General features: G+C 39.0%; 1 protein-coding gene across 2 annotated transcripts; it reads right to left on the reverse strand.

The window, feature by feature from the left end:
* Nucleotides 1–729: 729 nt before the first annotated feature.
* NFU1_1 (nifu-like protein) lies at nucleotides 730–9363 on the reverse strand (the record flags this gene model as incomplete). 2 transcript variants are annotated; one of them, XM_035732564.2, is made up of 7 exons in its annotated part: nucleotides 8836–9363; nucleotides 5315–5388; nucleotides 5139–5277; nucleotides 5039–5105; nucleotides 4894–5002; nucleotides 3307–3413; nucleotides 1375–1593 (listed from the first exon to the last, which is right to left on the reverse strand). In XM_035732564.2, the coding sequence occupies exons 2-7, from the start codon at nucleotides 5373–5375 to the stop codon at nucleotides 1375–1377; spliced, it is 702 nt and encodes a 233-aa protein (XP_035587088.1). In that variant the 5' UTR covers nucleotides 5376–5388; nucleotides 8836–9363. The 2 variants fall into 2 exon arrangements, with proteins under 2 accessions (XP_051070542.1, XP_035587088.1); XM_051210540.1 differs by having other exon boundaries at nucleotides 730–3413.
* Between the last annotated feature and the right edge of the window lie 10841 nt (nucleotides 9364–20204).

Below are 20204 nucleotides of genomic sequence, written 5' to 3' on the forward strand. Positions count from 1 at the left end.
AACCACAAAAAATTATCCAAACCATTTAAACTCTGCCCTGAGAGTCGGAGAATCTTCATTTAGAAGAGTTATGACGCCTCATGGTGGAAGCCGAGTTCCTTCGGAAGTCACGAAGCTGATGCCCCTTCTGACAACCAGAGTAACCATTTATTTAGGTACAAGGGCTGATCAGACTTCCAAGATAAGTAAAGTTGTCTACGCGTTTGACTACTTCACTTTAGATGTATTAATGCGGTTATCACTTTCCGGTCGCCCACATCGTGCAAGGGTTCTTCTGGAGGTTCCTGGAAAGGAAATCGGATTAGAAGTGGTCTTAGTGACCTGAAAGCGTGACCGCAGTGCCCAAGAGACAACTGCTTGAGGCCAGTCACACGCGACCTTTTGTGAGTAGTTTTCGTGTTAGCTCCGTACTTGTTGAGACCTTGCAGTCGGGGACGGATATCCGTCGGATAAGGCGAGGTGTGCATTTTTAGGGTCGACCTTTACTAACCCCACCTCTCCTTGTGGGAAGGCAGCACCTCTGTTATGCTGGTTGTCTGAAGGGATTACCTTACTGCCATCGCATCTCTGTGCAGTCAGCAGTACGACTTCGCCTTCAGACCTTGGGTTTGTTGCTTTTAATCTTATCGCTCTTCAGCCGACCTGTTTGGCATGGTAGGATCTTGAAGAACGATTGTTCTCGTCAGTATAGTTCGATTGGTTCATCACGATAAGCAAGCCCGACCACCACGTCAAGGTATTAACAACCAGTATATTTTAAATGAATCGAGTGTGAAGCAGTTATGCAGTGAAGATGATGAACGATAGTTACACAGTTTCACGGATTGATTGAAGTTAGATATGAGAACCATTAGAAGCTAGTTCAGTGATCTAAAGGCAAGTTGCGAGATTTCTTCCTTGAATCTCTGGCGGAGTCGTGGATGCACAATGCTGAGTCACACAGCAGGAAGAAACACCTGTCCAGTGCCTCATTGTTTTTAATGGTTACACAACTTAGTTCGGTTCATGATTTTAGTGTCAACTAAACTGGGAGTGAGACATAGGAAAAATAACAACATTTATTCAGTAATTTGATAAATATATGCAGACATAAAATAATCCTACCGTACAAAGCTGGCATGTACTGAATGACTTCACTTCCAACTACCCAGCTTTTTGTACTTTTACTTTACAACATGGTTATTTCTCTATCATATCTGTTGATATGAAGAAACAGCACAAATGAAAACAAAGTTGGTCAAGATATATTACTGATATTTTATTGATTAAACTATAGCGAATTCGAGTATGTACATTATTTCATATTAACAAGTGACTCTCATCAGACGATGTACAATAATACTATCCCATTGTTTAATCTACGCATTAACTTGTTCATTCACTTTTCTCTTTATTATGTATGTTCTGTTCTAATTTGTCAAACTGTTCTTTGGATACCGCATCTAATTCATCTTCAACTTGTTCGACGCCTAATACGTCTGGTATATAAAACTGAAGCATATTCTGTACACCATTTTTCAAAGTAACTACGGAACTAGGACAACTTGAGCAAGATCCTTGTAGTTTTAATAGCACTATACCATCTTTAAAATCCTGAAAAAAATGATACAGTTTTGGAATTCATAGAAAAAAATATAAGTACGGAAACACCTACCATCAGGAAAAATGAATTCCTTACGATAAGTTAAGTGACCAACGCGTTCAACTACTTTGTTGTCTATGGTCAGTCTAGGAGCTGATCCGGACCAGCCCTAAAGTCGTATTTTGTATTTATAAGGAGAGAAACGAACTACAAACTTGCTTGTATTGTTTTTAAAAGTGTTCATAAGACTGTAATTTGGTAGGGTTTTCACCAAACTGAACCACGTCGTTCGGGCAAGTGGATCCCCTAATGTGACCATTTGAAACCGAATGAGGAGCCCTCTGGAACTTTACATATTTCTCTGATACACCTCATAGTGGCAAGTATTGCAAAAAACCAACCGACCCCCAAACTCGAGTCCCAACTTTAAGTGGGAGAATATGATTTAAGTCTGTGGTCAGTATATGTTTCCGCGTTGTAAAACGTAATGAAGGCTAAAAATTTGCACAACACATCAACAACCACATCTAAGCCTGTTTTTTCAAATTTGCAGTGTTCCTTGCTCCATTTAAACGTTGAATGATTATAAAGGCTAATATTTCAGTCACACTCATCCCTCTGTGGTTATCACTAGAGGAATTTAATAATTCTTATGATTTGGAACGACCAGGGGTCAAGACCAGTTAGGAGTGATCACGTTCAGATACCAGATTTTAGCTATTATTTTAGCCAACATAAGTGGTATAATTGTAGAACAATACTCAAATAACTCCGGGAAAATACAACTCGAGCATCCTTGGGTGCTGAAAAGACGTATTATCTTAGGTGTCATACCATACAGGACCATGTCACCTGTATAGTCTTAACTAGTAAGTTAATTTCGTTATATCCTAGTGAAGATAAAATTACGGGTAACTTCCGAGATCTATTAATAGACTAATATTATATATTCCTATTGTACAACTGTTCCGTAACTAAATTAGGTATATCTATATTCCTCTTATTATAAGCTTCATTTTGACCTATAGATTATTACTGTACGATTTGCTGTTCTTAAATTATGTTCAGTTTATTGGTTATCGTCTCCCACGTTCACATCCACTTTTTGGCTTGATCTTGTATAGAGGTTATTTCCTAATTTATGGTATGATGCGGTCTGTTTGGCTGATATATAAACCAAGCATGTTTGAAATAAATGATTCGCATGGCGGGAGCTGTTATTGGTGTTCTGGACTCAACTGGGCGGGCTAGGTAAGCAAAGGATCAATAAGGACGCTAGGCTGCTCATACCGGTCGAACGTCATTGGTTTAGTACAGTACAAGAGTTAATAAGTCGTATTTCGATCGGTGAATAAATCACGTGATAACTAGCCAACCTTAAAGTTACAACAAATGTACTGGGAGAAGATGAGAATAAGAAAGCATTTTGAACCTATTAAGTCAGTAAGTGGTGTACCGAACTTGGTGTTGTATAGAATTATGTTCAGTGTCATAAGTATATCATTAAAAATTTACAGCCAGTCTAAATAAGTGGGCCGACTTCATAGGCTTTTTTCACAGTTATTCAAAAAATAACTTGAAATAAGGTAACAGTAATGTGATTACAAATCACACTAAATGGAATATTATTCATGTCATATATGCTAACAAATACCAAGCTATTAGTTGTCTGAACAAAAGACAAAGAATACCACACTACATGAACAGCTAAAATATGAGATTACCTTGAAAATAATATCACCGCCGTCTTCTTGAACAGTGGGTCTTATTCGGGTATCCAGTAGTTCTTTTATCATTAATACTGTTTCATCTTCTTCATCACAGGTTTTGTCTAAAATTGTGAAGCTAAATTTCTACATAACTATAAAACATGAGTAAAGTTATAGGGAGCTGAAATTCGAGTTTTTTTACGGAAACTATTTAAAATAACCATCCTTCGGTCATAAGTACTAAGATATTAGTAACACATAATTTCCTAAGGCTGAGAGATAAGTAACATTTGTCAACGTCAATGACCCTATAGTTTATAAGTTTTCGGAGAGTACCATTTTAGCATTCGGAAGTATGTACAAAGAGAATAGTTGAAAGTTTACACATATTAACTTCTGCTGAAAACGATATGATAATAGATCCTAAAGATTACCAGTTATTTGATAGCAACGAACCTGACTAGTTTACAAAGTTCAAATAGGAAGGATTTGTAATATTAACTGAACTCATCTTTGAAAAATTCTTCAGAATACATAGTATATAAACAGTAATTAACCTCCAAAAGTTATGCCACCGATTGAGAGTACATGGACGACTGAATAAAAGCTTTTCTCCAATTAACAGAAACAGCTGATGTAAAACTGAGATGTCATTTGACAGGTATATAAGAATAAGTTCGTGTAACATCACCTCCAAAATTGCAGGTTTCAAGAACATTTAGTAGCTGTATGGAACTCGTCAATGTAAAGAAGTAAAGCAGCAAGATCAGAGTTTCGTCGGATTTTTTTTACTTAAATCGTTATCACAAATCAGGATTTCGAATAAGGAATTAATTCTATCTATATTTGTTGGTAGTGACAAGATAATTCGACTGTCTCCAGGAAACGCTTTGCGTAATTGGCTGGTTATAAAAAAAGGAACATCAAAAGCTCCTTCATTCGAAATTAGATGGTCACAAAAGGGTTAAATAAATATTGTCATCTAATCTGACGACAGGAAACAGTGTTCACATGTCAGTTACTACAATTCCATGTCAACTTTTTTAAACACTTACGTATGTGGATATGTTTATCTTTGACGTTTCACGGACGGATCCTCTATCATGAGGTCCTTACGTTGACGAAAATTATACAGATGAAACACTTCAATTACATGAAGACTATGAAAAAAACAATTAAATATTTAGTTATCTTAAGATTTTTTGTAAATTACAAGAAAAACACTTCTGAACTGCTTGACATCAAAATTAAGTATTAGCAGTAGGTAAAATGGTGACTATAGGAGTAATAGATGAAGTGTGATTTGAAAACGCCTTTTATTTCAGTTTTGGACAAACACACAGAAGCAACCATAGGATGATAGTAAGAGTAATTATTAATGAACATTGAGAATTGTTAAAATAAGTGATGTCGTTAACCGTAAACCAGTTGAGTGCATACTGACGAGCAAGAGCCACATGGAACTCCGAACCCCTGATAATTAACATGTTAGAACATTGAAAGTACGACAAACTAAAAGGTAATACTTAACGTTTGAAATATTTTAAAATTTGAACATCAACAAAAATGACAATCAAATTACTGTATATCGCAGTATCTTACTTAAGTCTTGTGCTTTTTCTTCACTGACAACAGGTTGTCCAGAACTGTAGAAATCCATTATAGTCGCATATACATCAGGTTTTATTACAGCCCATTCGAAGTCGTCATTCTACCACTTGTCATATCGGAAAAATCATAAACCGACCTTAGTAATCGTGATGAAATCAGGACCAAAGAAGACTCGTTCAACCCCTTCGATTCGAAACAACTGTCTAAAGTTTTCAATAATTTAAAATAATTTGCACCTAGCCAACGGGGAAGACGTGGATTGCGTGCAAGATGGAAAGTCTCTAGTACCAGAACCTAGTACAGGTTTACCAGGAAAATATTTTAAGCTGTTAGGATTGGGAGTTTCTTGGACTTGAATAAATAATTTTCTAATCCCTGATAAAAAATTACAAGGTTGAATCGAGAGACCTACTTGGTTGGAATGATATCGACTGAGTGTTGATTAACCGACGAAAACTGTTGAGTACAAGCATATTTTTTCTAAAGCTTTAGTTGTTAACAGCAGTCAGTGTAGTAAACATCGACGGTGAAAACAATCGGATGAGTAATAAAACATGTAGACGATAAAATAACTCCCTCAAAACATTTTGTATCAATTTACTGAAATATGTAACTAAATAGAAGTCACTTATGAAACGTCTTCCTAAAATGAAAGTCTTCTGCTATTAAAACAAATTCAGATTTAATCCCCAGTCACTTTAGTAGGTATTGCAAATCTGACTATTCAGTTCAAGCAAACTGGAAACGTATATTTATACACATGTCCACAGGTGATAACTTATGATTATAAAAAATGTAGACCGAGATCAATAGCCGATATGTATACAAGAGGTATGCAAACTTCATTCTATTTAAGCACACAACATATTAGACGATTATAGGTGTGTGCAAGTCAAAACAATTCCACCTGCGCATATCAGCGATTTCAGCCCGTCTCAACCGTCAGCTCGCTGACTAAGTTTGGGGTCAAGTAGTTAGCATTCTTGAAAAGGATATCTCACAAAGCGTATGTTTTGAGAGCTACCACGCTGCGTAGGTCGAGTAGTTACATGATTTGTCAAGGAAACTATAAAGGTCGACTTAGCTAAAAATCAGACTTGTCACACTTGACGGAAGGGTGAAAACGATAGTGAAATAAACAAGAAAGTAATTCAATAGAGGAGAAGTTAAACTCGCTTATCTATCTAATAAGTAAGATCCTACTTTTCTTATTTAACGTCAATATACCAGCACTCTTTGGCACATAAGAATTCTGTTTCCTTAAAGAAAGAAAATGATATATGTTTATCGACCAAGGTATTTAACACCATAAATAAAATAGGTTATTTGATTTGTCCTTTTAACATTATGGACTACATGCACAAAACCGATTATTTAGAGTTATATTTTTGCACTCCCTTTTCAAAGAAACGATCTAATCAACCCAGCTTAACATAGGCGAATAATAAATTGGCAAAAAAGTTTTCAGGCCTTGAGTATAGGACTATCAACTCGTTTTAAGAGGTTAAAATACTTTAGTTCAGTTTACTAAGGAGCTCTAGTTAGCAAAAGAATCAATGGGAATTAGTAAGTAAATCATATCTGAACATATTTAGCGAAATAAAACGAACATAACTGTGTACTTGAAAATAGTTACATTGGTTAAATATTTTTGGATTCACAGATACTAATTGCGCACTGTAAGGACTTATTATCCAGTCAAACTGTGAAACCAGTTTGTTGAGAGCTCAAACGTAAACACCAACATTTTAATTACTAAAGTCTCTTAGAGAACTACATCCTTCAGTGAATAGTAATCAAATCGGGATAGTAATACCAAAGAAATTCAGCAGTTAGTACGCCTATTACTTCGAAAAAAAATACTACAGGCCAGTTCAAATCACTTGTTGGCAATAATACCGGTGTACCGGCAACTCGGGAAATGTTAGCTATCTCCAAACTACAGTATCTTCTGTTCATGATTCTTTGCTACCAAAAAACCTCATAGTAGTAGGTTAACCAAAACGCAGTATTTACTCTGTCTGCTACTGCCTTGTTTCTGGCCTTTGGTTGTTTGAAATTATTGAAGCTTTAAGTAAGATTGTCATGTAGGTACTAAGACGGTCAGTATAAACACGAAAGGAGCTTTCCAGTAAACAAATTAATGTGCCGGAATGTAACGTTTTCATTTATTTATTTGAACACAAAAAATATTTGTACAAAGAGGCACCGAATTCATATGCGCCACACAAGTCACTTGATTTGTGAGTGGACTGTGTTACTGCCCGAGTGCCCAAACCGAAGCAGGTGGTTTTCTTAGAGGGACACAACCGGAACCTCCGACCTCAAGATCTAGTCCACAAGGAAGTGGAGCAACGTAAGCAGATGCAATCCCATGGTAGACGGTGACCAACAATAGGTTCATGTGCCATTTGTTCCTTCAGGAACCTGCAGCCCATGTGCAAAATTGGTTTGGACTCAAGGTTTTCCAACTCCTCTGGGTGGGCTCTCCGTGTCCACCAACCCGGTTAAGGCGCCGGATATTCGCTTTTCGTCCTCTCAATTTAGTAAACAACACTCCCACCGCGAGAAGAAAGTTGGTAGGACTTCCCTAGCAGTGGCTGTATAGGCGTGACCATGTGGGCATTTCAAGGAGAGCTAACTCTCCCCACTCTCGGCCGTACAAAGGAATTTGAGAGGGTGAAGCCCCTAACATTGCTACTTTTAACTTACAACGGTAACATATAGAGCCGGAAAGCTAAGGTAGATAAATCTCCTGAAAGTGAGAAATCCTACGAACAGTGTTCAATATAATTTAATAGGTATTTATGAAAGCATAAACACTGAAACATAGCGAAATGAACTGTGAAAAGGCATCTGTTACGTAAATAGACACGCTACACTAGTTAAAGAATGGTTTGACTAGCTAATTAACAGTGACTTCAGGAATATTGACATACTACAAAAATGCACTGAAGTTTTGAGTAGTTTGTGATAAGACGTGTGCATAATTAGTGTTTAGACGGCGTTCGACTTTATCTGAAGCATGGCAAAAGCCATTATTTAACGTTAATTCAACTGCAAAATCAATGTGGAATAAGAGATATATCTTGCATTATTACTAAGTACCCAATCTCCGGAGATTGGGGCCCTATTTCGGGGTTTACCCAAAGTCAAATGGTCTTTCCCAGAGTTTGGGGAAATCCGTATACCTGAGGAAATTTTGGGGTTTTTGTACTATTTCCCCAAAAATTTATATAGCGGCTTCCCAAAAATTTCCCCAAAACGGATAAAATTTTCCGCAAAATTAGGAGATAGGATAACACTACATTTAGTCAGTCTTCAGTAATAAAGATAGTAGGTTGGTGAACCTGTATTAATCCTGACACATTGCTTTCCAGTGAAGGTCCAGCTTTTCCTTGAAAGTATTCACTGATGGGGCTGATACCACTTGTTCATGTAAGGCGTTCCAACGATTGACTACTCGATGAGAAAAACGGGACTCCACTTTAAGTTTATTAGATCGTGGTTTGTGAACATTCTTGCTATGACCTCGGAGATTATTAGTGCTGGAGGGAGCAAAAGGATAAGATATATTAACACCCAAATCATAATTAAAGATACGAAATGGCAGTATTAGGTCACCTCGTGTCCTACGATACGACAAGGGGAAAAGATTTAGGCGTTTTAAACGCTCATCGTAAGGGAGTCTAGAAAGACCCTTCACTAATTTCGTTCTTACACGCTGGACACGCTCAACGGAGTTAGTATCCTTTACCAGACACGGGCTAGCTGCTTGGATACAGTAGTTAGCCCGTTGCTTGAATTATCCAACCATACTAGTGATCAGTTTAGTTTTCAAGAATTAACAACGTAAAAATGCTCCCACATGTCATCACTTTTGACTAACTTCTTTTACTACATAGGTACCTAAATTTGTATGTATCTAGTAACCTGGGAATATCATCTCCAGTGAATTTGAAAGTCCGCCAACGTTTCAACCCAACTTTGAGGAACGTGATGGTCTATTAATCTTGAGGTTTCCAAACGTGAAGGACGATCGAAACTATACTAGAAGACTTAGTTGCAGAAACCAAAAAAACTCAGGGCAACGCACCCTGTAAACTAGGCGCCACTATCTCAGAATTTCAATCGATAAATATTGAATCCCAAATGTGATTATTATATTTTATTTATCTCAGTTGTCGTTCTCATACTTGCTGTCAATTGAATTTATGAATGGATGATGGTGTATTCCATGCATTAACTAATTCTCTGACTCGCTTTTTTTCTTTCACAATAACTGTTTTAACATTTCTCCACACGATTTCAGAGTGCAGCATCCATTCTGGGTAGACTCCAGGCGTTCATTATTTGCCTCTCCGACAGAGTTGTATGACATACAGTTGGTTTATTTGCTTCCAACTTATTGACAATATTGCGCTGAATTTCGCGCCAGTCCTATCGCATTATGTCTGGAATAAACGTTACTTCAGGTGTGACTTCTTTTTCCCAAGTTTCAATAATTCATTCGACTGAAGTATATGATCTGTCATAACTATAAATCTCTAATATGTTTAAGTTGTATTGGTTGTTTATTAAGGGTTTCAAAGGGAGTTGAGTAGTTTGCAATTCTTTGGATGCGTTATAAGAGGTTAACATCCATATTGTTTGGAGTTGCTGTGAGAGTTTGTTGTAACTATACTTAACTATGAGGGGTGTAACACTCTTTAGTGATGGTACTTTATAGTGAGATCAGTCCACTAACTCAGCTGTAAATGTGGTTTGTTAGACGATGCTTATACGAAAGCAGGAGCGAGCGCGAATACATCATTAAATTTTTACAAATACGTCATCAGGTTATTACATATATTGAGTTCATTCAGTGGACAGACTATTTTCTATTGCTAGAGGTAACTTAAGAGGTTTTTAGACTTGTGGTTCTTAACCATATGGTCTCTGAAGCTGAATATATGATAACTGAGAAAGTTGCCTTTCAAACTGCAACACTTTTTCTAAGTCGAATATGGTGAATGTTGGAACGATCAACCGAAATTACATACCACAACCATGCTGGCGTGGTCACTCGGTGTAACCTCTAGCTTTTTGTTTCAAATATATCATACTCTTCCTAGCTCAAATGTGTTCTTCGTATGGGTGATTGGCACGTAGGGAAAGTCAGTGTAGACTATGATGTGGCTTCCACTTGAGATCTTCTAGATTAGATAGTCTTATCATGACAAAATTACAATTTCGGGATTAGGTCTCACTCTACAGACTCCATTGTGACTCTTTAACTCAAATAAGTTTAATTATTGGCTTTCCTGCGTAACACTACGCACTGCTTTTAAATCAAAGAAGATTTGTGTCAAAATCGATCCAATGTGTATAGTACGATAATAAGTACTAGTAAAATTGTTTTGGTGATCAAGAATTACCAACTTAAATCTTATATGACCAGATGAATACAAGTGGAAGTGTGATATATTGAATTCGTAATAGACGTACAAATAAGATCGTTGGGATTACCAGTTCATACAAATAACACAACCACCTCAGCTCTGATGTAATTCCAGATTTCTGTTGTCCATTCTACATCTCCTTAGACCCATTAGGTGTCTGTTTTGTTGACTATTATATAAAGACTCTGATGATCTAGAATGTATTCATTAGTGTCAAAATAAATACGCAAAATTGGAACAGACCCACATGGCTCCTGAAATTGTATGTGATCAACATGTCAGTTGTTCGTACTTGAAGAGGTTAATTCCTTTATAGCTGATTCAAATAAATAGTTTCTCGTTGACTGTGTATCTACGCAGGCCAAATCTCCTAGTAATATTATGAGTCTACTCGAGATCGTTCAAAAGCCAGAACGCCAGTTGTAGGGATACTACATTGTTTATAATTAGTAGAAATCCACAATCAACACAGGAAGCGAGCACAGAAGGAACTGAATGAGAGTGAGCGTAGAGAGCAAAGAAAAACGGACCGGAGAAGCCATATGGGCCAAATCAATTTAACTCAACATTTATAGTCAAACAAAAGTACGTTACAGACATGTTGTAAGTAAAATAGGTAATCCACGCATACACTTACATAAAAAGGTCAAGGTTGATTAGCGAATAATTATCAAGGTTCAAGTGTTACTCAAGAAGAATGAACAAATTAGCTTGTCCGGAAGTTAGAATAAGCTATGTGGGCTTCACATAGCGACCGACACTTCATACTTGATTCATCGGTATCGACAACTCGAACCGTAGATTTTCAAACACAGTTCGTCACAATCCCTGAGGCCGATCAAAGATCGTTTCCACAATAATACGTAGCTCTCATGGACACTAAACACCCTACATTCTAACGTTTAATCCATCTCTTTAATACTTTCAGAGTCTCATTCGTTGTAGAATGTTCACTTTTCCTATATTTCAGCAGAAATGGAATTATTAGCAGTTTTTAATAGCTCAACAAAATTTTCTGTATGACCATTGGAACAAGGGTGTTTACGAGCAGCGGACAGAAATGTACGCATCATACCATTCAACAAGATAGGGACTATATCTGAAGCCAGGTGAGAGCCGTTATCAGTCATCAAGCTATGAGGACCTCCTACAGACTGAACACTTCACTTAGTGTCTAGATTGTGATATCAGAATTTGGGGAGGTTGTGAAAAAACCTCAGGCTTGGAAATGGATCAAAACAACCTGCATGAATTCTCTGTCAGGTTTCAGACGATACTGACCATGGAGTCGCTTTTAAAAGTAGATTTTTGAACTTTCTGGTCTATCTCCCTGCTCCAAAACTGCACCAATATCAACATATAGCGCACCAGTAATGAGTACGGCATGTACACTTGAGGAGAAAATTTGAATAACGACATCACTTTGCGTAAAGGGGTGCCTTCAACTGTGTGAGTTCAGTAAAAGAAATACGATCAGCATCAAAGATTAAAGACTTACACAGCTATTGATTTTGGGGATTTATTCACCGCCATTTACTGCAGCTATCCATCTTCAAGTGAAAGATCATAATTTTTCAGGATTTGGGTGTATATCTAACTGTTCAATCACAAACACCATCGTGACGCAAATAAGATTGAAGATGTCACAGGTATTTGGTGTTTGACAACGCTTTAATCAGTAACATATTCTACTATGAATCGTACACACCAAGTGAAATCAAAAGACAGAAGCGAGGAGGTTCGAAGATATATTTGATAGACTATCAATATATCGAGAATCGTCTGATCTAATCTGGCTAGCGATTGCAGTAGATGTTGAGCACGGCGTTCCCACTCGTGATCTGGTGCGGATGCATGACCGAGTGCCTTCAACTAGGTTGGTCCATTAAAACTTACAGAGCTATTTATTTTGGGGACTTATTTACCGTTACAAGATGGTAGTGAAATTGACGTGATAACTAAGGATTACTAGAACAGTCCAAGGAATTTCAAACATGATCTGTGTTACGGATTGTAAACCTCATACTAACACCTTCAATTTTGATTATTGAATAGCATTTGTCCCACGCTATTACTAATTATTTTCAGTTGCATTATTGTCGATTACATTATAATGACAAGGACGTTTCGCAAACTTTTCTAGGGTTTCGTACAATAAGCAAAAGTATTTCTGGAAGGCACTTTTTGGTAGACTAAAAAAATAACGTTTTTTCTGGTAATTTAACCGAGCATACTAGTCTAAGACCCTGTAGGTGCTCTAAAGCACTTAAATTACAGAACAAACACTGTAAGATTTAACTCTAGAATTACGAATTTCCACTTTATTCAGTTCTTAGCAATGGAAATAAGTGGATGTCTAAAAGTCCTTATCGGTGACGGCCACTAAATTGATGACAAATGAGAGTATTTTAAAAATTGGAGGAATCTGTTAGATGATAAGTTGTGTTTAAATCTACCGTGGATGTGCGAATAGAAGTAACTTCATCGCGAGACGAATATTGGGAAAGTTGAAATAGTCGGTGATATCCTTCGGGTTATTAATAATATCATTTATGTCTTTATTATATTATTAGCAGACGATTTTATTGTCAATTTCTAATTATTGTGAGCTTTCAATGAACATTTGAATGTTGTTATACGCTTTACAATCCCTTAATTATCGCTAACTAAGTATGTTCTGTCACCTTCGACCTATACAATTTATATTATAATTGTAATTGAAGTGCTGCTAGACCAGACGTTTACAGTATATTCTCGAAGGGGTTTTTGGTCATAATCGAATTGGGGTATTAAAAGACTTGTCTGTCATTTACTATCATTTTCTGATTGACTACTAGGTTAGAAAAGGCCTTGAGGACCAATAGGCGTTAAGACCTTGGTGCTCTCTCATTGATATTTGTACAAATTGGCAAAACAGGTCACCGGTCCGACTGGCAGTATAGCATGAGATAAAGATCGAAAATTTCAAGTCATTTCAAGTCCGCGGTGTTCTCGAAATGTGACAGGAAAAACACCTCCTGAGGAAACTCCCGTCTTTAAAAAAAACTGTCTGCTCTTTCATATGGTTATTTAAAACCAATTGTTGCATATCGTTTTCATATAGCCTGCTCCAGTATGTATAGAACTTCATAAAAAGTTGATTCATAATTTGAGCGATGACAATATGTCTTACAAATTCAATGCCAGGAAAGTCCTACCAACTTTCTTCTCGCGGTGGGAGTGTTGTTTACTAAATTGAGAGGACGAAAAGCGAATATCCGGCACCTTAACCGGGTTGGTGGACACGGAGAGCCCACCCAGAGGAGTTGGAAAACCTTGAGTCCAAACCAATTTTGCACATGGGCTGCAGGTTCCTGAAGGAACAAATGGCACATGAACCTATTGTTGGTCACCGTCTACCATGGGATTGCATCTGCTTACGTTGCTCCACTTCCTTGTGGACTAGATCTTGAGGTCGGAGGTTCCGGTTGTGTCCCTCTAAGAAAACCACCTGCTTCGGTTTGGGCACTCGGGCAGTAACACAGTCCACTCACAAATCAAGTGACTTGTGTGGCGCATATGAATTCGGTGCCTCTTTGTACAAATATTTTTTGTGTTCAAATAAATAAATGAAAACGTTACATTCCGGCACATTAATTTGTTTACTGGAAAGCTCCTTTCGTGTTTATACTGACCGTCTTAGTACCTACATGACAATCTTACTTAAAGCTTCAATAATTTCAAACAACCAAAGGCCAGAAACAAGGCAGTAGCAGACAGAGTAAATACTGCGTTTTGGTTAACCTACTACTATGAGGTTTTTTGGTAGCAAAGAATCATGAACAGAAGATACTGTAGTTTGGAGATAGCTAACATTTCCCGAGTTGCCGGTACACCGGTGATGATGTCACAGGTATTCAGTGTTTGACAACGCTTCTACCAGTAACACCTTCTAATGTATTTCGTTCCCACCCAGAGAAATCAAAAGACAGAGTCGAGGAGATCGGAAGAGTATATTTGGCGATGACCAATATATCGGAATTCTCTGATCTAATCTAGCTAGCGATTGCGGTTGATGTTGAGCACGGCGTTACCACACGTGATCTGGTGCGGATGCTTGACCGAGCGCCTTCAGCTAGATGAGTCCACTAAAACATATGATCAGCATCCAATGTCGAAAACTTAGTGCTATTTATTTTGGGGATTTATTTAGCGCTACAGATCACTCCCCCCGTAGTGAGGCAGTGACGACCCTAAGACGTGGCCAGCAAGAAGTTCAAACCCAACGAGTTTGTCGTTGGTAAACACTCTTCTGATAGCTTACTAAGTGTAGCAGCGTCTGGTCGCCTTTTCTTACTATATGGGACCGAGGTACAACATAGTAAAAAAAGAAAAAGTTACAACGAAAAATTTCGATTCCTCGTAAACTGCATTGTTCTTTTCCAGCCGTCCTGGAAAAGAAAAAAGAAAGTGTAAGTGCATGTCGAAATACACTCGTATGTGCGTAAAAACACAATGTCGGCGAAAAATGGAAAATATACTCAAGCACACATAATAGCGTTAAAAATGTTTTTTTTGTTTTGTTTTTTTTAAGTAAAAAAAATAAATATATAAGCATATTAAAATTCTTTTTTTTAAAAAATATATATCGCAAAAAAAGATCGAGATAATATAAAATGTCGAGTAGTGATTTACGTGCAGTAGTCGTTTAAATGTTCTGGAAATCTTACTCTTCCGGAACGCGTCGTTTTAGGTTTATTTTCAGATACATTCGGAGTATCATCGCTAGTGTTGGTTGTCGGTTGAGGAATTATGAGTGGAGTCGTGTCGTTTGATTGTAACGAAGGAAAATCGACGTAGATAGGATTTCCTTCTAAATACGCTGCTTTGAGGCGATCGATGCTGATGCAATCGTTTGTTCCGTTCTTATCGACTATATAGTACTTCGGTTCGCGTTGAAGAACGTTGAAACGTCCTTCGTATGCTGATTCGAAAGGTCGTCGATGCGAGTCTCGACGAATGAAAACGTGTGTACTATATCGTAAGTCAGGTTGAACGAAAACATCCATGGATTGTGGTCGAGTGAAAGCAGGTTTAACTGAATGCATTGCGTTTGTAAGCCTGTTCGTGTAGGAGGTTAGATCCATGCTCATTGAACAGGATGAAGGATCCACGAATTCTCCTGGAAGTCGAAGTGTCGTTCCATAAACGAGTTGAGCCGCAGTGTATCCAATGTCAGCTTTCACTGCATTGCGGATACCTAGTAAGACAAGTGGAACAGCGTCGGTCCACTGTGAAACGTTTGCAGCTGATAGTGAAGCTTTCAGTTGTCGGTGAAAGCGTTCTACCAACCCGTTTGCTTGTGGGTGGTAGGCAGTCGTTCGGAAGTGAGTGATTCCTAAAAGTGTAGTCAGACGACGGAAAAGATCAGATTCAAACTGACGTCCGCGGTCTGTAGTGATGGTTGAAGGGCAACCGAAGTTTGCTACCCATCGTTCGACGAAGGTGCGGGCCACTGTTTCAGCAGTGATGTCCTTGATAGGTACTGCTTCTGGCCATCGAGTGAAACGGTCTACGCAGGTTAAAAGATAAGAGTATCCATTTGAATCTGGTAAAGGTCCTACCAAATCCAGATGAACATGGTCGAAACGAGCATCGGGAGTTTTAAACGAGCCTAAGGGACATTTATTGTGTCTGATAACCTTAGATTTTTGGCAGCTTACACAGGAGCGTGCCCACTCCCTCACGTCTTTATTCATTCCAGGCCAGCAAAACCTTTCTGTTATAAGCTTGATGGTTGCACGAACACCTGGATGCGAAAGTTTGTGCAATGTATTGAAGACATTGCGTCGATAATGCTTCGGCACGATTGGGCGATCCCTACCTGTAGATGTGTCACAAAGTAAGGTTTGGTTACCTGTTCCCATCTGTTTGATGCGTAGTTTAAGTGTTGTGGACGATAACTCGTGCTGAAGATCACTGTCTTCTTTTTGAAGCTCGGCGAGTTTAAGAAGGTCGATTCCTTGGAAACTGTTCAAGGAAGTTATGCGAGATAAGGCGTCTGCAACTACATTGTTTGCTCCAGAGATGTGTTGAATATCCGAAGTAAACTGCGAAATGTAGCCCAGTTGTCGAGACTCACAGGGAGAGTACTTGTCAGAAGGAGAGCTTAACGAGAAAGTGAGCGGTTTATGGTCCGTGAAAAGAGTGAATTCACGGCGTTCGATATAGTGTTGGAAATGCCGTACAGCACAATACATAGCTAGGAGTTCCCTACCGAATGTGCTGTACCTCGATTCGGTGTCTAGCAACCTTCTAGAGAAAAATGCCAAGGGTTGCCAAGAGTTGTTAACCCATTGTTGTAAGACGCCTTCGATTGTCGAGTCCGATGCGTCTACTGCGATACTAATGGGTGCTTCGGTGTCCTGATGTGCGAGCATTGTCGCTTTAACGATCAGTTCCTTAACTGTGGAGAATGCTTTTCGTGCGGTGTCGTCCAAATTAATGGATTTCGCATTTCCACGAAGTTGGTCGGTCAGAGGTTTCATAAGTAATGCGCATTTCGGTATGAAACGTCTATAGAAACTTACGAGGCCGTTAAACGTGCGTAGTCGCTTGACGGTGGTCGGTTCTGGGTAATCCAGAATGGCCGCCACTTTGGTCCTAAGAGGTCGAATGCCTTGAGCGTCGATAGCGTGTCCTAGGAAGTCTAACGAGTCGGTTCCGAATTGGCACTTCTGAACGTTTACAGTTATGCCATGTTTTTGTAGTCGTTCGAAAACAAGATCCAGATGCTTGAGATGTGTTTCTCTGTCCGGACTTGCGATTAGACAGTCGTCAACATACGCATGTACGAAGTTGAGACCTCGGAAAACGTCGTCTATGAATCTTTGGAATGTTTGAGCAGCATTTCGTAGACCGAAAGGCATTCGCAAAAATTCATAGAGTCCGAAGGGAGTTATGATAGCTGTTTTCGGTATGTCGTCAGTAGCCATAGGTATTTGGTTATACGCTTTAACCAAGTCGATTTTCGAAAAACACTTGTACCTTTCAAGGTAGATGTCAAATCGTGAATGTGAGGCAACGGGTAACGATCGGGAATGGTTTTCGCGTTCAGTCGCCGATAGTCACCAGTTGGACGCCAATCGTTGCTGTCCTTTTTAGGGACCATGTGCAACGGAGATGCATAAGGGCCACTTGACGGTCGTATGATTCCTAAGTCTATCATGTGATCGAATTCGTTTTTCGCTAACCTGAGCTTTTCAGGAGCTAGTCGTCGTGCTTTAGAAAATACAGGTGGTCCTGTAGTCGTGATGTGATGTGTAACATTGCTGGTTACACACGGTAGTTTCGGTTGAGTTTGTTGTATCCCAGGGTACTTATCGAGTAGTGGTTGGTAGAGTGGGTCTATCATATGTTTAACTGTGACTGGGGATAATCTACAACCAGAGAAGGAAGTTACACAAACGGACAAATTAGTGTTTCCGTCTACTAGCCTCCGTTTGCGAGTATCGATGATCAGATTGTGGTGTTGTAGAAGGTCCATACCAATGATTGGCATTGAAACATCTGCAATAACGAAAATCCAGTGAATGGGTTTGCGTAAACCCACGTTAAGGTAAACGTACCTTTTGCCATACGTAGCGATCGGTTTTCCGTTTGCCGCCTGTAGGTTAAAAGCCGATTCCTGAAGCCGGTCGTTGAGATTTGCTGGGAGAACGCTAACTTCTGCGCCAGTGTCGACGAGGTAGCGAACTCTCGTTGTCACATCTGTGACGAATAACAGACGGCTTTGTTCGCCGGCTACGGTTGCCGTTAACGCGTGCCGGCTTGGAAGTTTCCCGAATTGTTTTTCGAATCAGTCGGTTTCGTGCTGGGAAAATTGCAGGGTTTTCTGCAATTTCTGAAAAACTTTCCGTACTGGGTATGATACCAGCACCAGTCGGGGTTATCTGTCTCTCGTGGTCTAGAGACAGATCGCTTACGAGAAATGTTTCTACGTGGTGTGCGCGATCTCTTACGGTCGGTACGAAGACTGAGATAACGCGTGAGTGTGTGACATAAGTCGGTTATATCATTCTGAGTCGTGTGAGGCTTTTCTTTGACTGAAAATACCTCGGTAGTAGGTTTCGTAATTTCTAAAATGCGGTCGGCTGATGCAGCTAGTTCGTCTAAGGCGTTGTTCTGAAACGAGACCAGAACTGCTTGCACCTGTTGGGGAAGTTTTGACAAAAAGAGTTGTTTGAATAGACCTTCGTCGAAAGTTCTTGGGCCTATAACCTCTCTCATCCGTTGCAACATGTCTGTCGCAGAACCATGTTGCAGGTCGATGTTATTGAAGAGTTGATCTAACCTTTGTCGATCGGTTAGATCTCCTCTTTTAAGAATCGAACGTTTCAAGGTTTCGTAAGGTTCAGAAACATCACTGGTAAACATACTAGGTGTTACGTACCTGTTGAATTCGCGTGGTAGTGCCTTGACTACTGCGAGGAATTGTGCACGTGTGTCGATCACGCCGTGCTCGGAGAAGTCGGCTTCTGCGTAGCAAAACCAAGCTTCGATGTTGTCGGGCCAGAAAGGCATCAGTTGAAACGAAGGCGGGGACAAAGTCTTAAGCTTGAGTACTTTAGGTGTCTGTTCAGTCATGATGAAGTATGAAGTACGATAATGAACGAGGGGAAAATATATATATATCCAAGAAAAAACACGAAAAAAAAATCACAATGCTTAAAAAAAATAAAAAATAAGGCAACGATATATAATAATCCCAAAAAGGAACAGACTCACAGTTGCAAATAGGTGTACCAGATCACGTCGGTCTCACCAATGATGATGTCACAGGTATTCAGTGTTTGACAACGCTTCTACCAGTAACACCTTCTAATGTATTTCGTTCCCACCCAGAGAAATCAAAAGACAGAGTCGAGGAGATCGGAAGAGTATATTTGGCGATGACCAATATATCGGAATTCTCTGATCTAATCTAGCTAGCGATTGCGGTTGATGTTGAGCACGGCGTTACCACACGTGATCTGGTGCGGATGCTTGACCGAGCGCCTTCAGCTAGATGGATCCACTAAAACATATGATCAGCATCCAATGTCGAAAACTTAGTGCTATTTATTTTGGGGATTTACCTACCGCTACACCGGTATTATTGCCAACAAGTGATTTAAACTGGCCTGTAGTATTTTTTTTCGAAGTAATAGGCGTACTAACTGCTGGATTTCTTTGGTATTACTATCCCGATTTGATTACTATTCACTGAAGGATGTAGTTCTCTAAGAGACTTTAGTAATTAAAATGTTGGTGTTTACGTTTGAGCTCTCAACAAACTGGTTTCACAGTTTGACTGGATAATAAGTCCTTACAGTGCGCAATTAGTATCTGTGAATCCAAAAATATTTAACCAATGTAACTATTTTCAAGTACACAGTTATGTTCGTTTTATTTCGCTAAATATGTTCAGATATGATTTACTTACTAATTCCCATTGATTCTTTTGCTAACTAGAGCTCCTTAGTAAACTGAACTAAAGTATTTCAATCTCTTGAAAGCTAAACTGATCACTAGTATGGTCGGATAATTCAAACAACGGGCTAACTACTGTATCCAAGCAGCTAGCCCGTGTCTGGTAAAGGATACTAACTCCGTTGAGCGTGTCCAGCGTGTAAGAACGAAATTAGTGAAGGGTCTTTCTAGACTCCCTTACGATGAGCGTTTAAAACGCCTAAATCTTTTCCCCTTGTCGTATCGTAGGACACGAGGTGACCTTATACTGCCATTTCGTATCTTTAATTATGATTTGGGTGTTAATATATCTTATCCTTTTGCTCCCTCCAGCACTAATAATCTCCGAGGTCATAGCAAGAATGTTCACAA

This window comes from Schistosoma haematobium, chromosome ZW (assembly GCF_000699445.3).
Source record: "Schistosoma haematobium chromosome ZW, whole genome shotgun sequence".
Lineage (NCBI taxonomy): Eukaryota > Metazoa > Platyhelminthes > Trematoda > Strigeidida > Schistosomatidae > Schistosoma > Schistosoma haematobium.